Here is an 18,108-nt window from a genome sequence, read left to right on the forward strand (position 1 = left end):
AGCGAGAAGACGTCGTAGCATTCCTGTGAACAACACAGAGTGTCCGTTAGAAACGCTAGAGAAAGCTCCGAGCCACTTTCAAATGCGACGGCGTAGCATATTCAACGACATCTCTGGAGAGACAGTGATGTAAGGTTCCAACTGCAGAATGACTATTTGTAATTCACAAGGCTGTAATACAACCAACCTGGTTCTCCAGGAGGAATAATTCTTATTCTCACTATTTTCTCCTGTAACTTGATCAGCTATGATGTTTCTTTAGCAACGTTATTTTGTTTTAATCAACATTTGACGTGTGACAAGGTAATTCTTTGTGTTGCACGTGTCTTTTGCTTGTGTTTATTGCTTGCTGTTTAAATGTAACCAATATGGTTGCTATGCGTTTATGTACCTATACGCCTGCGTTAAGTAATGGGACCGTGGGTCCCGTCAAGCCGTTTCGTGGTTTTTACTCGACGACCCTCAACGTCTGTACTCTTCGGATTGTGGTGGTGAAATGATGCTTTGATTTCTTACAAAAGTTCGGTCTTCGCTGATTTGGTGCGGCAGTGAGAATGTGGCGGTGAAAACGTCTTTATTTACAGAGATGTCCTCGAGGCCTATGAAGGGATGCGGGAATGTATCGCACGTATCGCACGTATCGTATCGTATTGTATCGTATCGTAATGCATCGTATCGTATTGCATAGTATCATATCGCATTGTATCGTATCGTATTGTATCGTATCGCATTGTATCGTATCGTATTGTATCGTACTGTATCAGGGAGCCTAAAGTGACCTAGAGGACAATTTTTTTTTAGGAAACACTCCGCATCCCGAAAATTTTTGCAGAACTTATTTGTTGCATACGTCACTTCGAGATTCTCGAGTTTCAAGTTTTAGATTAATTTGCATCCAGACTAACCATCTACGATCTTCATAGTAATAGCAAGTTGCCAGAGCAACTGATACGGTTGAGGGTTACGTCGGGTTCGATCCCCGGACCAGCAAAACTACTGTCGTCGGATAACAATATAACAAAATCATATCCGAGAAGGCAGGCAATGCCACCGTGTGTTCGGATGATTATGATCATATTTCTTTTTACGGTACCTTTTGCGCTTTCCGAGATCAGTTGTGAAGCGTTCACAGAGAAAAAAGTTGGAAAGCTCTGGAAGCGACAGAGAGGGAGAGAAACCTGGATATGTCACGTGATATCGCGTATTGCGCTCGCTAAACACCAGTTAAAGTAAAAAAAAAAGAAACAAAATGACGAGGGAAACGCGAATGAATGCACTGTTGCGAAGAAACGCAAAAGAGTGGACGCTTGTCCTGAGCAGCCGAAACACCACTTTAATGTTCTGTAAACGTTAAGCTTTCTTGTGAGCGTTGACTGCTGTCTGCATGAACCAAAAAATCCGTGGACACCTAAGCACTTCTTATAAGTTGTGAATGCAAAAGCATTAATGTCCACTTGAACGCCACTGAGCGGTCCTTCGAGTTATGAGCTTCTCGCGGGCAAGCGAGCGCATTGAGGCATTTGGCCAACGCCTCCTAGACAGCACAGGGCCGGTGCACTTTGATCCGTGACGTCATGCTACCTTGCCCGACTGCCATAGAATCTAATGGGCGCGCTCCTGAGTAAACCGAGGTGATTTTGACGTCACCGCTTTCGTCACACCGGGCTTCGCAATGAAAATTTCGGTCCACGTAGCAAGATGTCATAAAGTAGAGTTCACAGGCCCGCTATTTAGGAGGCGTAGGTTTAGCCCAGTGGGCAACACTGGGCTTCTGAGCATGGGGCCGTAAGTTCGAAATTCACCACCGCGAACGTTTTTTCTTTCGAATTTATTCGTTTTTTTTGTAGATAAATTTCTTTATAGCGATTACGGAGGCGAAGTTAAAACGAAGGCGAGAGCGTTCGCGGACAAGGAACGCGCAGATAACACAGGCTTTTGAGAGCGCGGGTGATGTCACATCGCGACGACGCCCCCTACACTGACGCAACACGCGGTAGCAGATGTCCCCTTTCACCCGCTCTGCTCCGTCGAGGCGCGCACATGACGTGGCGTCGCAGCCAATGGGAATTTAGATGCAATTTGGCTTCTACGGACACCAGCTCTGTCGTTCAATGAGACATTTGATGCTTTCGCATTAATAACTATTGCTGAAAGGAGGCGTTTCCCCACAAAAAAGTTGCCACTAAGAACACCCTGCCAAGCATGCTCTGCCGCAATAACATCACATAAGAGAAGAAGCCGACTAAGAACACCCTGCCAAGCATGCTCTGCCGCAATAACATCACTTAAGAGGAGAAGCCGACTCTGTTAAACTCTGAAAAAGAAAGGACGTTCATCTGGAAGATGTTACCATACAATTAAAAAAAAAAAGAAAAAAGACGACAAGCTCCAACAACAGCGGCAGATTGGTCACTGTGTAGCAGGAATAGAGGAAAATATAGAGACGTTAGCCAGTTCTCAGACCGGCTGGCTGCCCAGTACACTGGGTAAACTGGTCACTGTGTAAAAACAAGCCATGAAAGTAACAGGATGGCAAAATAAAGGACGTCCACGGGCGGAACAAAGTCAGCACGTTGAGCTCTGTGATTCTCAAGCACATAGCATGAACTTGCGGAGAAGCAACAAAAGCGCACTTCATGCATACTGAAAAAAGCACCGCCATCTTTACGATTCAGCCGCCGAAAGAAAGAACATCTCGCGCTACACGCCAGATGGGATGCGGGGGAATTCGGTATTCGCGAGCTAAAATCGTTTCGTCCCCGCGTCGCCCCTGCGCGAGCAACAGCAGCAAGCTGGCGCCACACAGCTCTCTCTCTCTCTCTCTCTCTCTGTCTGTCTGTCTGTCTCTCTCGAGGACGGAAAGTGACGCCTGCAAAGAGCCCAGCGGGAGGCGAGGCATAAACGTTACGACCACAGGAGAAAAGGTTAAGAGGAGGAAGTGGAGAAGGCTGAAGAAATGGGGGCCCAACCTTATGTTAGGAAGGTCCCTAGAGTTCGTGTGTGACAAGAACGCGCTAGCCAGAGGTGGTGGAAGGGGGGCTGGGTATGTGTGTCGGGTGCTGATGCCTGAAAGGCGGACGAGATGAAGAGGTAAAAAAGAAAAGAGGGGGGAGGGAGGGCTGAGGGTAAGTCTCAGGGGGAAAGCGAAAGGATGGAGACCAGGGTGCAGTGAAGACCGCCGCGGGGCAATCAGCGCGGACGCGTGAGCAGGCACCAGCAGCGACGGCGGCGACGGCAATCAAGTCGAACCGGCAATCAGCCCGGGCTGCAATCAACGTGGGCCCGCGCCCGTGAGCGCGCGCCCTGCTCCCTTTTCTCGGCCCGCGTGGTAAGCCGAGCACGCACGGCTCTTCGCTCCCGGATGGTCCAGGGTGCGTTAACGGGGGAGCGGTGAGGACGAGGGCGGCAGGCACTACCACGGCTGCAGCTGCTTCCCGGCTGTAGAGAAAGCGGCGAGTGCGCGGCCGGCACGAGCTGACGGTGCGCGCTACGCGTTTACCGCCCGAAAACGAGCTGCCGCTAACTTTCCTCAATCAACGGTGCGCCTCCCAACTTTCCTAAACCGTCGGTAAGTCGGGTCCACTGACGCTGCATAAGCGAATCGAAGTTCACTCCACCAACACGATGAGGAGATTACGAAGCATTAGTCCTTTTCAATAACTTTTTTCTTTCTTCTTTTTCTGAGTGGAGGTTGCTGGTTGCCGTTCAGTCAGCGGCACTGTCTTTTGTCCGGAGGTGATGGTTGGGCGTTTCGTAATGTATTAACGAAACGCGAACGCGATAACTGCAACGGGGGCGGAATAAAAAGTTAACTTAAGAAGGCGACAGTCTATTTAAAATGGCAGAATAGCTTTATCGAGCAAAAATCAACGTAACATTCCACATCAGTAAAAAAAAAAAGAAAAGAGAAGCGTTTTTTGCTCGCAGGCAAGTTATCCGTCTGTAACATGACATGTACGCTCGTTCGCGCACTCAAAAGGCGCGTCACACTGGGGAGTGGTACATTTTTAGAAAAAAAAATGTCGTAGTAGTTAGTACCTAGTGTCACACCATTTGCTACTCTAGTATAACTGCAGTTGGTAACGATAGAGTGAGTAACATTGACTAAGCAATAGTCACTGGTACTAATGGGTGTCAGCTACAAATTGCCGCTACACTAAGATAGCAAATGGTGTGATACTAAGAAGTATTGTTTTAAGAGTGCAGCTACGAGTCAAATGCCATGAAAACTGACGCGCATCAACCATCCCACTGCTCTCGTTACCCTGTATCTTCACATCATTAATGAGCAGCGGTATATGAGTGTCATTACAGTACTGGAAGTTTCAGGGACACTAGCTGTCCAAACTCGAGCACGAGGTGTCTCAATTACGGTGCCGCTCGCAATGCGGACTTCTGAGACAGACTGCAGGACAACGTAATGCTTGAAATCGAAGACGTCATTAGGAAAACTGGCCGACCGACCCAAACTCTAAGGGTCGCGACATAATATCTCGACGAGGGCGGAACACCGTCAGGTACAGTGAAACTAAACGTTCTAGAAAGTTAGACATGTAAATTTTCCAAGCAGTGATAAGCTGCCGTGCGCAATGCGCATTTGACTTTGAATACCGAGGCAATCACGAAACAATCCCCAAGGCCAACTTTGCTCAAATTCTTCGAGATGAAATAAGCGTTGAACTCTAGTTACGTAGAATTTACTACCCGCTGCTACGTTTACCAGCACTGTGGATAAACAAATGCTGTGGTACTGAGCTTTGTAAATGCGTACATCGCCTAACAATTAGCGCTTTGACAGGGTAGCAAAAACATGTGTGCTATGACATTATAGGTAAAGCTGCTCTCTCGCAAGGCGCTGGTGACAACTTCTTAATAAATTGCCAGCGTTCAGTACGACACAGGATGGTAAGAGCTCGAATTAGCCTAGACCTGAGGAGGGAACGGAAGAAACTGGTACATAAGAAGCCCATCAATGAGTTAGCGGTAAAAGGGAAAATAGAGGAATTCCAGATCAAGCTGAAGAACAGGTATTCGGCCTTAATTCAGGAAGAGGACCTTAGTGTTGAAGCAATGAACGACAATCTTGTGGGCATCATTAAGGATTGTGCAATAGAAGTCGGCGGTAACTCCGTTAGACAGGATACCAGTAAGCTATCGCAGGAGACGAAAGATCTGATCAAGAAACGCCAATCTATGAAAGCCTATAACCCTACAGCTAGAATAGAACTGGCAGAACTTTCGAAGTTAATCAACAAGCGTAAGACAGCTGACATAAGGAAGTATAATATGGATAGAATTGAACAAGCTCTCAGGAACGGAGGAAGCCTAAAAGCAGTGAAGAAGAAACTAGGAATTGGCAAGAATCAGATGTATGCGTTAAGAGACAAAGCCGGCAATATCATTACTAATATGGATGAGATAGTTCAAATGGCTGAGGAGTTCTATAGAGATTTATACAGTACGAGTGGCACCCACGATGATAATGGAAGAGAGAATAGTCTAGAGGAATTCGAAATCCCACAAGTAACGCCGGACGAAGTAAGGAAAGCCTTGGGAGCTATGCAAAGGGGGAAGGCAGCTGGGGAGGATCAGATAACAGCAGATTTGTTGAAGGATGGTGGGCAGATTGTTCTAGAAAAACTGGCCACCCTGTATACACAATGCCTCATGACCTCGAGCGTACCAGAATCTTGGAAGAACGCTAACATAATTCTAATCCATAAGAAAGGGGACGCCAAAGACTTGAAAAATTATAGACCGATCAGCTTACTGTCCGTTGCCTACAAAGTATTTACTAAGGTAATTGCAAATAGAATCAGGAACACCTTAGACTTCTGTCAACCAAAAGACCAGGCAGGATTCCGTAAAGGCTACTCAACAATAGATCATATTCACACTATCAATCAGGTGATAGAGAAATGTGCGGAATATAACCAACCATTATATATAGCTTTCATTGATTACGAGAAAGCGTTTGATTCAGTCGAAACCTCAGCAGTCATGGAGGCATTGCGGAATCAGGGTGTAGACGGGCCATATGTAAAGATACTGGAAGATATCTATAGCGGTTCCACAGCCACTGTAGGCCTCCATAAAGAAAGCAACAAAATCCCAATAAAGAAAGGCGTGAGACAGGGAGATACGATCTCCCCAATGCTATTCACAGCGTGTTTACAGGAGGTATTCAGAGACCTGGATTGGGAAGAATTGGGGATAAGAGTAAATGGAGAATACCTTAGTAACTTGCGCTTCGCTGATGATATTACCTTGCTTAGTAACTCAGGGGACCAACTGCAATGCATGCTCACTGACCTGGAGAGGCAGAGCAGAAGGGTGGGACTAAAAATTAATCTGCAAGAAACTAAAGTAATGTATAACAGTCTCGGAAGGGAACAGCAGTTTACAATAGGTAGCGAGGCACTGGAAGTGGTAAGGGAATACATCTACTTAGGACAGGTAGTGACTGCTGATCCGGATCATGAGACTGAAATAATCAGAAGAATAAGAATGGGCTGGGGTGCGTTTGGCAGGCATTCGCAGATTATGAACAGCAGGTTGCCATTATCCCTCAAGAGAAAAGTGTATAACAGCTGTGTCTTACCAGTAATCACGTATGGGGCAGAAACCTGGAGGCTTACGAAAAGGGTTCTACTCAAATTGAGGACGACGCAACGAGCTATGGAAAGACGAATGATAGGTGTAACGTTAAGGGATAAGAAAAGAGCAGATTGGGTGAGGGAACAAACGCGCGTTAATGACATCTTAGTTGAAATCAAGAAAAAGAAATGGGCATGGGCAGGACATGTAATGAGGAGGGAAGATAACCGATGGTCACTAAGGGTTACGGACTGGATTCCGAGGGAAGGGAAGCGTAGCAGGGGGCGACAGAAAGTTAGGTGGGCAGATGAGATCAGGAAGTTTGGAGGGTCAACATGGCCACAATTTGTACATGACCGGGGCAGTTGGAGAAGTATGGGAGAGGCCTTTGCCCTGCAGTGGGTGTAACCAGGCTGATGATGATGATGATGATGATGATGATGGTTCAGTACGAATGCCCAGGCAAGGAGCACGAGTTATAGGAAGGCGTACGCTGGTGTACAGCAAAATTAGCCGAGGCTGCCTCTGTAAAGTCATCCAATTAGAATACACTGGCGGTAAAGCTTGAGAGCGCATTTCAGAAAGAACGATGACTGCTGAACTGCAGTCCTTTTTACGAAGGACGTTTTGCAGTGAATTAGAGTTGCCACATTTCGCACCGAACGGTGCGTTTGAGTATACCGGCCTTGGTCTATAACTCAGAGTACGAAAACAGGGACCCGCATTGATCATAAGCAAATATTGAAGCCTCTTTATGTACGCTGTCTTCAAGAGCCGTGCACAAAGGTCCGGTCTGCGTTTCCCGCAAAACACAGGCGTACTGTAACACCAGCTTAACGAAGTTAACAAAGTGGAAAGCTGGGCTATATAGCAGCGCAAAAGAACGAGGAGGTCACACTACCTTTCGTTCCTATTCTAGCACGCTGCTCACGTCATGTTGTCGTGAGTGTTTGGGAAAAGATTTCGTTCGACGCGAGGGGGGGGGGGGGGGGGGGGGTAGGAAGAAGATGCAGTTGAATAACCAAGAAAACAATGACAACTTTATTTCGAAATAGACTGTTTGTTCCACGTATACTGCCCCTTTCGGAAGCTGTCGCACGCCGTGAAATAGCACCGCAGGAAACAGACATTTAAGCGACACACGAACGTCGACGAAAGTGCTACGTTGCATCTTCTCATGGTCGTACAGTCTGTTTTTGACACCCCATTTTGCACGCCCGTTTGTCGCTCACAGGCCTGTGGCCATCCGGCAAAAGTATCCCCCGGCACGGTGGCCCCACTGACCGTCACGGTGAGCTGGAAAGCTCGCGCACTTCAAAACAAGCATCACTTGTCCGGTGAGATTTCCCGTCGGTGAGCGAGGAACGGTGATGACGTGTTCACTTGTTTGTTCAGGTTTCTCGCCTGCTTGCGCCTTGAAATACGCAATATTTTTCTTTCGGCAAGAGACGCCCGGTTATTTGAGAAAGGTGCTACAATGACGCTGTCAGACGACCGTCCTCTGCCTGCGCGAAAACTGACGCGCCATGCGTTCTAGAATACGGAATTCTTGGACTATCAAGCTAACCAGCGAGGCAGTACGGTCGGTTCTATGCCTACCCGCAGACTTTCGTCCCCAATATAATGTACGTTCACTCGCAAATGAAATTACATGGGGCAAGTAATTTCTCTGTCAAAGGAGCTTGCCAGCAATCCCCTGGAGGAAGAAAATGAGGAGGCGGAGGTCAGATGTTAGCGAAAGCTCGCGCTGCTGCATACCTCCGTTCCCTGGACCTTGAGCTTCATGTGGTCCTCCCGGGTGGTCTTGCCGTCCTTGCGCTTCTTCCAGCAGTAGCCATCACGCCGGTACCTGACCCGCTTGCGGCTGTACAGCAGCATCGACCCGCTCTTGGGCCTGCAACGGGGCCAACACAACGGCGATGAGAAAAGGCGCGTGACAGCAAAGCTAAACGGCACTGATTAAACAGCAACTCCACTTCCACGGCAAACATTTTTTTTTCGTTCGTATGGCGTTTACTCATCGGCGCCGCAGGTTCGCGTTCAGTTTTACTGAGCAGTAACTTTCTAGGTAAACAAGGAAAACTTCACGTAATAATTTGCAAGCCCCCCAAGACTATGGTGAACTCGTCATACGACCAAACAAGACCATTCGAAGTTTGACCCAAAGGCTACGTCAAGGGCGAGAACGCGCGCGCACGCACGCACGCACGCACGCACGCACGCACGCACGCACGCACGCACGCACGCACGCACGCACGCACGCACGGACGGACGGACGGACGGACGGACGGACGGACGGACGGACGGACAGACGGACAGACGGACAGACGGACAGACAGACAGACAGACAGACAGACAGACAGACAGACAGACAGACAGACAGACAGACAGACATGAGATAAAATGAACAGCGTTTGCAAGTTGGTCACCTTGTATATGCTGGAATGCCACCTTAACAATACGAGCCAAAGGAAGGTCGGCGCAGCGTCAAAAAGAGATAGTACGGGCTTTCGCGTAAACAGAAACGCGCAGTAGAAAATCAGGGCTCACACGTTTGTTTGGAAACGACAGGCAGCTGACGATCACACGACAAACGAATACGGCGGGACGCGAGCGACAACCCGAAGAGGTCGCGCCGTCGGATTGCTCAAGTGAAGCGCACGCACGGAAGGAAACAATAAAGCGGCCCAATGTGGCGGGCGCGAAACGGCAAAGGCGTTTCCCCTCGGAGAAGCGCTAACGCAGATTATGGCGATGGCACGTTCGTGATCTTCGGGACAAACAACATCTCTGAAGAAATCGGGGCAGCCCAGCAACCAGCGGGGTTTCGACCCGCAGTCAAGCTGGCCGTATAAACGTGTGGGTCCCGAGAGACGAGGGAGCAGGGCATAAATGACGCGGGTAGCGCAGTGGCGGCCGATAGTGTGCCCAAATACACACACAGAGAAGAGAGAGAGAGAGAGAGAGATGACAGCAAGATGAACTTCGTTCCCACAAAACACTGCAGTGATTGGAAAGCTAAAGCTGCCGTCACATTAAGGACAAGCTTACAAATGCGTTCGTTGGTGCTGTATTTGAAATTGTTTTCGTTTGCTTTCATTCCTTTATTCCAAGGGGGGCAACTAGAAACTAAATAAAAAGTAACTCTCTACTTCCTCAATCCACTGAATTTGAGGCAATAGAAGCCTCTTACATGACGCTTTCTTTTGCTTCCAGAAACACGATAACTGAGACAGACTAGAACCGAGACCATAATCAATTGTGTGCAGTCTTCTATATGTCAGTTGTTATGTCTGAGGCCATAAGAAACATAAACATGAAAGCCAATGTAATACATCAACTTTAGTCCAGCAAGAAGCTCTCCTTTCATGTAACTAGAAGGAGCAAACTACACTTATAGTAGTAGTAGTATAAGCTTTATATCTCTTAGTGGTTTTAAGCGGCGGGTCGGACCTTCAGTGTAAGGCTCCACTGGTCTCTGCGGTTCGCTGGGCTTGATCGAGAAGAACTTTCTGGCTCTTTAGATTTTCGCTAGCAATCCAAATGACCGAAATTCCTGCCGGGCACACCACTTCTGACTCAGTAAATAAATGCTGCCGGTTCGCGATTGGCCAACAAATGACGATTGTCGACAACATGAGACGGCCAAAGTACCGGCTAGTCTCGGGTCGTTTTATCCACGAACTTCTCTGAGAATTCGGCGGCAGCTGACAGTCTGACCAAAGCACTCGCGCACCAATGCTGCACGGTTATGTTGAGACACAGTGAGGGAGGAAGAGAGCGCGGGAGCACAAGGCACGACACTGGGAGCAACGGGATTCAGTTAAACGAATGCGGGCTGCGGGGTCGATAGGCGAATGCAAATGTCCCCCGACTTCCTTTACGACGGCGAGGCCAGTTTATTCTCTTCTTCGTGTTTCGGCTTCGAGAGGGCGCGAGCGGAATATCGAAGAAACCCAGTAAAAGACGCGTAGCTGCAACGATCACTTCGGCAAAGGGGCAGCGACCGGCGCCAATGGAAACAGGATACGGGCGGTTCGGGAGACGGCAGTAGGGCACTAACCCTGTGTGAACTAGAGCTGCGCGCTGAGAAAAGCGAATCCCAAGAGGGGGGCGGAGGAGTGAGTGAATGAAGGAAGGCAAGAAAAGGACGAGAATTGCAGAAACGCGACGTAAGAAAGATAAAGAGAGAAGAAAGAGAAGGCGGGGAGGTTGACCAGGCTTTGTTCAGTCAACTAACCTATATGTCGGGAGGGCTACACGAAGGCGAATGAAAGAGGAAAGAATGGAATCGATATTACGTTTGGGCGCACCTAAAGTGAGCTAAAAACAAAAAGCGCACGCGAGTCATGGTTTCAAACAGTAGTGATTTCAGAAATAAGTCGACTGAAGTAACTACTGAAATAAAAAAAAAGAATGATGACGACGGTGACAATGAGTTGGTACGTCTTGCCCGCACCCCCGAATTTTTGGTCACCTTACCCCCATCCTCACAATCACCATAACAGGCATTCAACGAAGCCCAAGATTCGGAGTCATTAAGTGCTGTTTTGTCGATTTGCTTTGCGAAGCATGGGACGGAACGCCGCGAACAAAACTAGTTTACTAGCTAAGGACAAATCCTCCTTAAATCATAAGTAGTAAAGAGACAACAGAGGAAAGTAGGCTCATTATTTTGCTGAGAACTTTAGTGCGAGACATTTGACAAACCTTTAACAAGTTCGAGAGCAGCTTGTCGCGCGCAAGACAAGCTTCCCGAAACTCGCGCGCTAGAGCATTCAAAGCTTTGGTTAGGTCGTAACCTTAAGCGAGAGCTCAAATATTTCATATGCATACGATTAAGACATAATATTTCACCTAGAAGATTATTTAGGTAAATATTTTCGGTGAAAGGATTCATGTAAAGGTGAACCCGTTACGTGCAAGATTAAGAATTAATCTAGAGGATTCACCTTTAGGCGTTTGTGTTGATAATTTTTTCTTCCTGCGTTAGTGTTTTCTGAGCCCCCGTATTCAAACCATGATTCACCAAGACCAGACGTCAGCTTCATCCCTGACTTTACAAAACTAAATGAGCTATGCATTAGATTACAGTCGTTGAAACAGAAAATAAAGGCGAATTGAAAGCTTCTACTACAGGCGAACATTGTTCTTTTAATACGTACGAAATTTATAAGCGAAGAAATACCCTAATTAAAACAAAACCTACAGTGACCGCTGACCTGTGTAGCTCAAAGACTCTAATGACCCCTCGTTACTGAAAGTGTAAGAAAAAAATACTCGTATCAGGAGGTTAATACTTTCAAAAGGACAAAACTTTCCGACGTTTCTTTAGCAGCCGGTATCAGCGGCGAGACCGGCTCGGGACCGCCCTTGATGTGTCATGCCCGTCTCGTCTCGGACATTATTAACACTGCCTGTCAGACACATGCTAATGTCCACGGCCTGACGCTAATCAACGCGTTCTCGCTGGCTCACTGTCTCAAAGCCGGACAGCTAAGGACGAAAAACAAAAAAGGAATAATCGCGTTTGCTTTCTCGAAGCACACCGTCCACTGACGCGGTGCGCGAAGACGCGGCAAATGTGACACGTGCGCGCATCTGCGCGTCGCGGGAAGCGCATCAATCCGGCTGTCGTTTCTGAGCTTTCTCTCCCTCTCTGCATTCGGCCTTCTTCCCGCGCGTAGCCGCCGACGTTCTCCTCGCCGCACCGAACGAAGGAACGTTGCCGCTTTGAACTTCATCCGCCCGCCGCCCGTCTTGTGCCATCTTCGCGAAGCAGCTAGACGGACGCCGACCATGTGGAGGAGATGACTAATTCTTATTTGCATAATGAACTAGCTAGATTCCGCGCGTCGTAATGCGCGCAAATTCGACCCGCGCCCGCTTCACGAAACGTGCCCTTTCCCCCCCGGTCTCTCGCCCTACTTTCGCCTCGCACAATACCGGGCCGCGGAGCTGTAATAAATGAGATAAAATATATACTCGGGGAAAAAGAAGAACAGACATGGTGCGCTGGAGCTATGGCAACACTAGATGAACTAAGCGCGAACGAGAGAGCCGAGGCAGTGGGCCACTGAAATGAGCCTGGGGCGTAAAAAGAGAGAAAAGATAAAGAAGGAGAGGATGAGCATATCGGGGAGGAGGGCCGAGAGGGAACTCGCCCGTAATTACGCTATGGAAACAAGAACGCGCGCGCGCGCGCGCAGCCAACAGCGAGCGCTGAAGTCGGGAAGGAGGAGGGGAGGGCTTATATGACTCGGCCACCACCGCAACCACCACCCAAAAAACGGCGCACACTGCTACGGCAGGAGGCGCCGCTGCTGCAGCGCGAGTCTGATGACGGCTAACGAGGTTTCTCATTGAGCCAGCTTCCTCCCCCCGCCCTCTCCCTCATCCTCTTTCGGTGCCCAACAGCCTGCAGCAGCAGCAGCCGGACGGCAATAAGGCCATAATCATCGTTTACGCAACGCCGGGGGAGATTGCTCACGCTTCGACTGAGCGCGCGCGCATGCGCGCGGCACGAGCGCGTCAGAGCGTAATGGAAAGAGCGAAAGCGTTAACGAAAGAAGTGCAACGAACAAGCAAACGGAAGAGACTATAGCGCAACACACCGGAGGAGATGTAGTCTGTAGCTGCGGGACGGTCCGGATATGAAATAATGAAAGAGGAAAAAAGAAAGGTAGGGAGTACGAGAACCAAGCGTAGAGGAAAAATAAAGATGCGTGAACAACAAAAGTTGAGAGAGAGAGAGAGAGAGAGAGAGAGAGAGAGAGAGAGAGAGAGAGAGAGAGAGAGAGAGAGAGAGAGAGAGAGAGAGAGAGAGAGAGAGAGAGAGAGAGAGAGAGAGAGAGAGATGAGCGCACAGTAAAGGCCGTGCAAATAATTTGCGTGGTCCGAGAAAATCCAATCACTCGCGAGTAATTAATTCCGTTTCAGCATTAGCCAGCATCGTCGTCAGGCCTGGTCAGCGCTTTAAAGTGATCCGAGGCACCCCCGGAGCGTGCGCGGACTACAGCGACGCTGGGTGTGGGAGTTGAGAGATAGGAACGGAAAGCTGATTGGAGTGGAGGGTACAGCAGTGTACGCCAGTTCATTATGTTGTCCTTTGGGCATGGGGAACGGTAAGAGGCAGCGCCGGACAGCCATCGCACTCGGGTAAAACAAAACGCGCGAAAAGGGGAAAGAAGTATAAAAAGAAAGATAAAAGAAATAAAACGAAGGAGAAAAACGCGGGATCGTGGTGCGCTCCACTTTAGCTCCCAGAGGAAAGTTTAGCTGAGCGCTAAATGATCACCCTCGGAGAATGCGAGAGTGTATACTCGCGCTCGGTCGCTGTGCTGTGAAGCGAAAGGATATGCAAAGCGAGGCTATTGTCCGACTACAAAGACACCGCTGTAGCGTTAAATATCGGCATTAGCATGCACGCGCGCCACCAGCGGGCCCCGCAGTAACAAAACCGCGTGAGCGCTTCGTGAAATGGACGCAACACTTGGCTGCCTCTCTTTACTAAAAAGGGCGCAACGACAGAATCACTAATTGCATTATCAAAGTTACAACTGGCTGCCAAATAACTAACTAACTAAATAAATAAATAAATAAATAAATAAACGAGAGAGTTTGGTAACGGTCGCACACTGGGCTCTGCTCTCTTTGCTCCAAACATTCGTTAGATCCGAGCTGATATAAAAAAAAAAAGGACCGAGAGAGAGAGAGAGAGAGAGAGAGAGAGAGAGAGAGAGAGAGAGTGGGGCGGAAGTACCAATCAACACTCGGAAAGCTGTCTGGTGAAATACGCGTAGTGCTCAATGGAACACATAAAATATGCGAACGAGCTCGGAATAAGTTCGTAACGGCAAGAAGGTGGTTCGCTAGAACGCGAAGAAACATTTTCGAAACAGTATACGTGAAAGGAAAAAGCTTCGCAAAATACGGAAGGAGCAGGGGGGAGACAGACAAGCGCCGACTATCGACTGCGTTTTTAATGCGTATGCACTCCCTGAAACGCGTAACTAAAAAAAATTAACCAATTCCAACGCCCATTTCCCAAACAAGATGCGACCTCCATGGTTCATTGTATTCACAAGTTAATTCTGCACCGTTGCCCTAAGTTCAATTAGCTCTAACCTTTCGGTGCACGTAGTGAAGCGGCGCAGTCATACTACCAACGACCAGTAACCGACTCAGAGTCAAGTAAACTCTGGCTCTGCCACTGCGTAACGAAGTGTTCGGATCCGTAATTTTGGCGGTATCAAATTCAACAAGAGCCGAAGTGCGCTAAAACCTAGACAGGTCTAGCAAATACCCGAGGTGAGCGTAGTTAGGTAGGCACTTTGACCATGGATTCCTTTCGGAGCTGCTTCAGACAGCGGCGCAAACACTGCGATCGTGCTAACTGGTGCGGATCGATGGCTGTAACCAGCGCAGTGCAGAAAGAGGGCAACGCCGACGCGAGCGCCGACGTGACTGTAGGGCACATGGCGAAAACAATAAGGATGACTAAGCGCCGATACTAGTGATGCCGTTACTAAGGCTTAAGTTAGTTAACAAAGTTTACGAAGCACCAGTGTCGTCCGTTCCTCGCGTTCCCGTCTGTGACGCGCTTAGCGAAGCCGTGAATGAGGCAGGTCAATGGCAAAGGAACGGAAATATGCGCTCATAAAAGAAAAGCGAGAAAATCAGCCTTCGAGCACTAGGCGTCTTAGCCGCTTACTGCACCACGAAATATTTATGTGCACGTGTTTTACTTGTCGTCGTTTCGCTATTCCCGACTTCAAACGCGCTCGTGAAAAGTGCTGTTGACACACCTCTTTCATCCTCCGCATCATAATAGGATGCTTCTCGCAGTCAGGGTAGGCAGAAGGTATCAGGAGGAAAACTGAAGAAATACTGTATCAGGAGGTGCCGATGCAGTTTTCGACTATGGGACCTGCTTCTGTACACTAAATACATGTAAAATTGCCAAAATTTTCATAATAATCATGATTCTCATTCTGACAAGAATGCGCCGGTGTGATTGTACAAACTAAAAGATATGAGGATGGCTATAAGGGCTTGTTTGTACGGCATATCTTATTTTGTTGTAGCGCAAGCTGAACAAGGACAACAGAAAGGCACATCTGACACATACAGGGCTAAAATTGTTTTATAATATATAATATAATATCATAATACGTATAATATGTTTCTTTATAATATGTTTAATCACTAGAATGTTACTTGAGCCCGGAGGCAAACAGCCACAATCTGTCCTGTCCACGACACGAGCTTTCTCGATTCGCAATTGTGCTTAGTGATACATAATTTGTCAAACTGCGTAGCTTGCGGCATGCAAGACCGGATAGCGAGGTGGCACACAGTTTCTTCCACTGCTCGTGCTTATATGGCAGCTGCGGTGATTCAGTGCCAACGTCGTTGTGTCGAATGCTGGTTAGGTAAGTGGGTGAAGAAACCCAAGTGGTGAAGATAAATCCGACGGATCTACGTGCACTCACAACGGCGTCCGCAAAAGCCCGAAATACGGACTTGGCACGTAAAATCCCGCCGATCCCTGTTGTTGCTGCACTTTTGAGCAATAGCGGCACTGGCTTCTTTTCTCTGCCCCGCTGTTTAAGATGAGCGCCACAGGAGTGCTTTCGCGGGCCTCCTGCGGCACGGCTCGCCGGAAGCTTCGCTCACTCCGCCCTGTGGTCTCAGCAGATACTTATATTAAACTCCGTGCAGGCGTCAGTGACAGTGCCACGGATATCGAGTGAGTGAAACGTTTTCCACAACGCGCGGCCAACGTGTCAATACAACTGTAGTCGCAACTGTCGGGAAATACCTCATCCGAGTGACCAACTAAATATGCGGGGCGGCATGGCATAGCGATACATTCCATGTCGCTGAATATATTCGGCCGCCCTTCGTTTCTCCAGTGATGCCGGCTCATCCAGTCGCCATTCCTTAAAAATAAATTGAATTATGCTGTTTCTTTCTACCTCCTCCCCCTCCCTCTCCTCCTCCTCAACCACCCCCACCACCACCACCACCACCACCACCACCACCACCACCACCACCACCACCACCATCATCGTCATCATCATCATAATCATCACCATCATCATCATCATTATTGTTATTCGCGTGTGACAAAGGCACCTGAAGGTGCCTTTGTCACACGCAATTAAGTCTTTCAATTATCAAATTGAATCAAAAATGAGTTTCAATTTATCAGTTATTCAGTTGTTTATTTAAACTAATTTTGTTCTCACAAGATTTCCTCTCCGACTAGATCATCTTATGGCTTTCCTCCACTTCTCATTTTAGAGAAATTTCAACACTGCCTTTTACCGCCTCGTCGTATTGCCAGAGCGGCCGGCCTTTCGTCTCGCTCATTTATCTTTCCTACTTCGTAACATCTCATAAACGGGCAGCGGCGTTCCAACGTTGCCCCTTCGTAAAGTAAATAAAGCACCGCAGCGATCCCGCGGTGCCCTCTCTCTACGTGCACTACAAAGAGAGTGTAGCGCAGAAAACTGCGGTCTGCGAGTCATCTGCACAGCACCGAGTGACGGTGTCAGCGGGCGCCCCTATACGTCGAAGCCACGGGCAAGCAAGCACGCTAGAACGACAAGAGGAGGAGACGAACGCGCCGCCATCCACTTTCCGCCCGTTTCTCTTCTCCTTCTCCTAGCGCTGCCGGCATTCCCGAGGACGGGCAAGAGCATCGGGACGTTCTAGCATCCGGCGATCTTTCTTCCTCAGCCACAAGTCGGATCCCCCCTCCCCTCCACCTTCCCCCTCCGAGTTCACCCTTTCTCGATATACACGTCGGACGGTCTTCTGCCAATACTCCACCTCAGTAACTCCATGCAGTGCAGAGTAAGCTGTGGGCCCCGTCAGCGAACCAGCCCTCCGTGCGACGCCGGTTAAACAGAGGCTTCACGGAAGGACCAGTGGCGCACAACGGGAAATCCACTCCTTCCTTATCAGAACGCGCAGTCGGCTCTCGTTGTTGATTGGCTTTCTCTTTATTGACACGAATTTAGAAGGAAAGCTACCGATTTTAGTGGGCGCCGGCTACTCCTCTTCGAAAGGCATACAAAAACTAAAAGCGCTGACAGCAGTCGGAGAGAACGAACATTCGCCAAGCGCCGCCCGTGAATCAGAAGGACGCTCAGAAACGCACGCCGTTCCGCAACTACGTGAAGCTATACATAAGAATCCGAGATCACGCATAGAAGTTGGCATCCTTGCAGACGAGACGGCTGACGTATCTACACTCGGTACGTGGCAGGACACACAACATACGTAACATAGCTACGCATCAAAACATGACACGAGTGTAATACAGCCTTCGGTGCAGTGCACGGAGTTGGCGAGACGGAGTGTAATCTCTCTGCCTCACCCGTTTGCTTTCCCCCCCCCCCCCCCGAGCACGTGCGGCACAACTCGGTCGGTGGCGGCAGATGCTGGCGGCGGCGGAAGTAGGACGGAACGTGGACCGGGGCTCGCCTCCATCGATCAGTA

General features: G+C 48.8%; 1 protein-coding gene across 6 annotated transcripts in view; it reads right to left on the minus strand.

The window, feature by feature from the left end:
* The window catches only part of Camta (Calmodulin-binding transcription activator), a 564,954-nt gene that overhangs the window by 72,383 nt on the left and 474,463 nt on the right, over positions 1–18,108 (minus strand). For all 6 annotated transcript variants that reach the window (XM_050167587.3, XM_050167581.3, XM_055064739.2 and 3 more), the window contains one exon: positions 8,356–8,491. In XM_050167587.3, the coding sequence (XP_050023544.2) occupies positions 8,356–8,491 (136 nt within the window). The remainder of the gene's footprint in view (positions 1–8,355; positions 8,492–18,108) is intronic.

This window comes from Dermacentor andersoni, chromosome 3 (genome assembly GCF_023375885.2).
Source record: "Dermacentor andersoni chromosome 3, qqDerAnde1_hic_scaffold, whole genome shotgun sequence".
NCBI classification, from domain to species: Eukaryota; Metazoa; Arthropoda; class Arachnida; order Ixodida; family Ixodidae; genus Dermacentor; species Dermacentor andersoni.